The following is a 2804-nucleotide window of genomic DNA, read 5'->3' as shown; positions in this document are numbered from 1 at the left end:
TATAAAAGACGAGCTTCAGAAGGGACACAACACCACGAGGAAGAAAGAGACTTGAAGGGACATCTCAGAAGAAACAGCTTGAACTTCCCACCTCCCAACGAGCTCAGCGCCATGGACACTAAAGGCTCATTTTTCTATGGCTTCCTCTTGCTGCTGCTCATCCAGCTCCAGCCCTGCAGAGCCAACCCCATCTACAGTCTCAGCCCTGCCAAAGAACTGGCCAGCATGGAGGTGAGGACTCTCATTTTGCAAGGGTAAACTTTTGGGGGGCTTGGCAGGGTGTGAGGGGGTGATTTGCCTTCCTTTTGCGTGGTTGGGTGGCAATAACCACATCAGACATCTCATGCTGGGGACAAAGCTTTTCAGAGGGGTTCAGAGAAGCTCTGTAGGGAAATATCCTCCTGTTGGGTTCACCCCAGCTCCTGGGCAGTAGTGGGAACCAAAATTGTGATTGTAGGATGTCTGGTTTGGTGTTTCAGTTCTTTTTCTTTTAAAGATACATCTTCCAGGGAACAAAGTCGCAGGGAAGGAAAAAATCATCAGAGTAGCTCTGTAAGAACAAATAGAAAACTCTGAGCTGGGGTCCTGTCTTTATGTTTACCCCTGCTCCACAGGGCAGCCATATGGCTCTAGCTTTGTGAATTTGAGAGATCTGCTTGTGTATGGATGAGAGACGAGGAGGTAGAGTAGAGCACCCAAAGACAAACTTTTAGAAATATTACTAGAGGAATTAACACAATCATTTAGTGTGGCTCATCCACAAAAGCTTCCAGAGCTATAAAATTACCACTAAGAATTTTAATAAATGATAGAGAAAATGCATTGTTACAGCATAGTACAAGCTTGAGACTCTGATGGGATCTGAAAGCTCAAACCTTTCCTTGGGCTGGCTGGTACCAGTAACCAGCTTCCCAAAGCTGTTCTCAGGCCCTAAGAACAAACTCCCTGAGCTGATAAGGAAAATTTGAGGTAAAGCTGCATCTGGGCTGTTTTCAGCAGCCAGGAAGAGTGGCTTCCAAATGCACTCACTGTCAGGCAAGCCATAAGGCTCATTCCTCTATATTCTTATTCTAGAGCTGGGCAATTAGTGACCTCTAATTGGTTGAGCTGCCTTTGAGGAGGTAGTTACACAAAGCTTTACAAATTACAAAGAATGGTGCCCAGGAAGCAGTCACACAGCAGGCTGTATGAATTTAACACACAGGTATTTTCAGTCACTTTCAGGAGCAGCAATCCTGCATTCCCTGGGGCAGGAAAACACCTAGAGCTTCTCCAAATGATATCCATTGAAACAGCCAGGACAAAGCAGTAACATGGGAGTGGGCTGTGTGGTAAAGGCTGTGTACCACTGGTGGGCTGAGCAGACCCTGTCCAACCCACATCTTGCATTTTCTTCTCTGCCAACACGTGTTCTAAACTTGCCAGTAAGATACACATGATGGCAAGCAGCTTCACTCAGTCCACAAGGTGAAGCTATGCCTTCCCTTAGATGGAATTAGTGTGAACAGGGAAATAATGCAGAGGACAGAACCCAACAACACCAGCAAGGCTGGGATCCAACCTGTCAGTGTCCCTAGGGTGGGCTATGGGACCATGGATGAACACAGAACAGAATGACTGCAAGAGTTTTCAAATGACAACAAAACAAGGAATTTCATCAATTTAATCCTGTTCTTACAGGCCCTGCTGGAAAGACTGGAGGACAAGTTTGCCATGATGGAAGCCCTGGAGTCCAATCCTGACCCGCAGGAACCCAAAGCCCAGGAGGAGATCCTGCCGGAACTCACCGATGACGGCGACAACCAGAAGGCTGAACCCAGGCTGGCACCCAACACCCCCCTGTCCTACAGGGAGCCCCTCCTCAAGAGACTGAGGGGGCTGCAGATGCCCAGGATGATGAGGGATTCTGGCTGTTTTGGGAGGAGGATTGACAGGATCGGCTCCCTCAGTGGGATGGGCTGCAATGGTGAGTCCTGGCTGAGCCATTTCACTGAACAGCACCGACCGTGTCCGTGCCATGGGAGGGAGCAGCTTCTCATTTAAATCTTTAAAACAATTCCATTCTGAAACTAATTTGAGCCTAGTATTTAAGCTAGCATTGGTTTTTCAAAAGCATTGCTGACAATAGCGACACATACCAAGACAAGAGCAGATTCTAATGACATCTATTTCATGTTTGGTTTGCAGGCTACCGGAGGAATTAGGATCAGCCTCCCTAGAACCTGCTCTGAAGAATGCTTTACAGTACCCCTTCCTCCCAAGATGAAAGCCAGATGCTTTCCAAGCTCCTCAACAGAAAGTTATTCCTATTTTTATTTATTTATTTATTTATTTATTTGATGTTTTTTAAAGAACATTTCTTACGTTAGCACTGCCAGACCATCTTTAAATAAAACTAACACGTTAGACATCTGTGCTGGACCTCTCTCCTGTCTGTTGCATTAAATTTTCTTGTATTTGCCTAAAGTCAAAATCTTAAGTTTTATTGATATTCTGGTACCCACAAGCCTGGATCTTACTTACATGAGACAGAGAAAACTTGGTAAAAATGAAAATGAGTTTTTGACTAGAGGCTTTTCCTCTGCAGTAAGAAATGCTAACAGGTTAGCAGGAAAAAAAAAAAAAAACTTGCTTAAAATTGAAAGATCATCATGAGTCCTCCTATAGACAGGGTTTCAGTGATAAGAGAGTCCTTTTGCTGGTTTAAATTATTCAGTCATGGGAACTGCCACAAATGCCTCGAGTAAGCAAAAGAAAAGAAAACAAATAAAGAAAAGAAATACATGAAAAGAAATAAATAAAAC

General features: G+C 44.6%; 1 protein-coding gene across 1 annotated transcript; it reads left to right on the top strand.

Annotated features, from left to right (window-relative positions):
- On the top strand, window positions 1-2804 carry LOC131567267 (natriuretic peptides A). Its single transcript, XM_058818832.1, has 3 exons — window positions 1-231; window positions 1681-1966; window positions 2188-2804. The coding sequence occupies exons 1-3, from the start codon at window positions 112-114 to the stop codon at window positions 2202-2204; spliced, it is 423 nt and encodes a 140-aa protein (XP_058674815.1). The 5' UTR covers window positions 1-111; the 3' UTR covers window positions 2205-2804.

The sequence above is a fragment of the Ammospiza caudacuta genome, chromosome 22 (assembly GCF_027887145.1).
Source record: "Ammospiza caudacuta isolate bAmmCau1 chromosome 22, bAmmCau1.pri, whole genome shotgun sequence".
In the NCBI taxonomy this organism is placed as follows: Eukaryota; Metazoa; Chordata; class Aves; order Passeriformes; family Passerellidae; genus Ammospiza; species Ammospiza caudacuta.
Note: the sequence above shows the minus strand (reverse complement) of the source record. Positions and strands in the feature narration are given on the sequence as shown.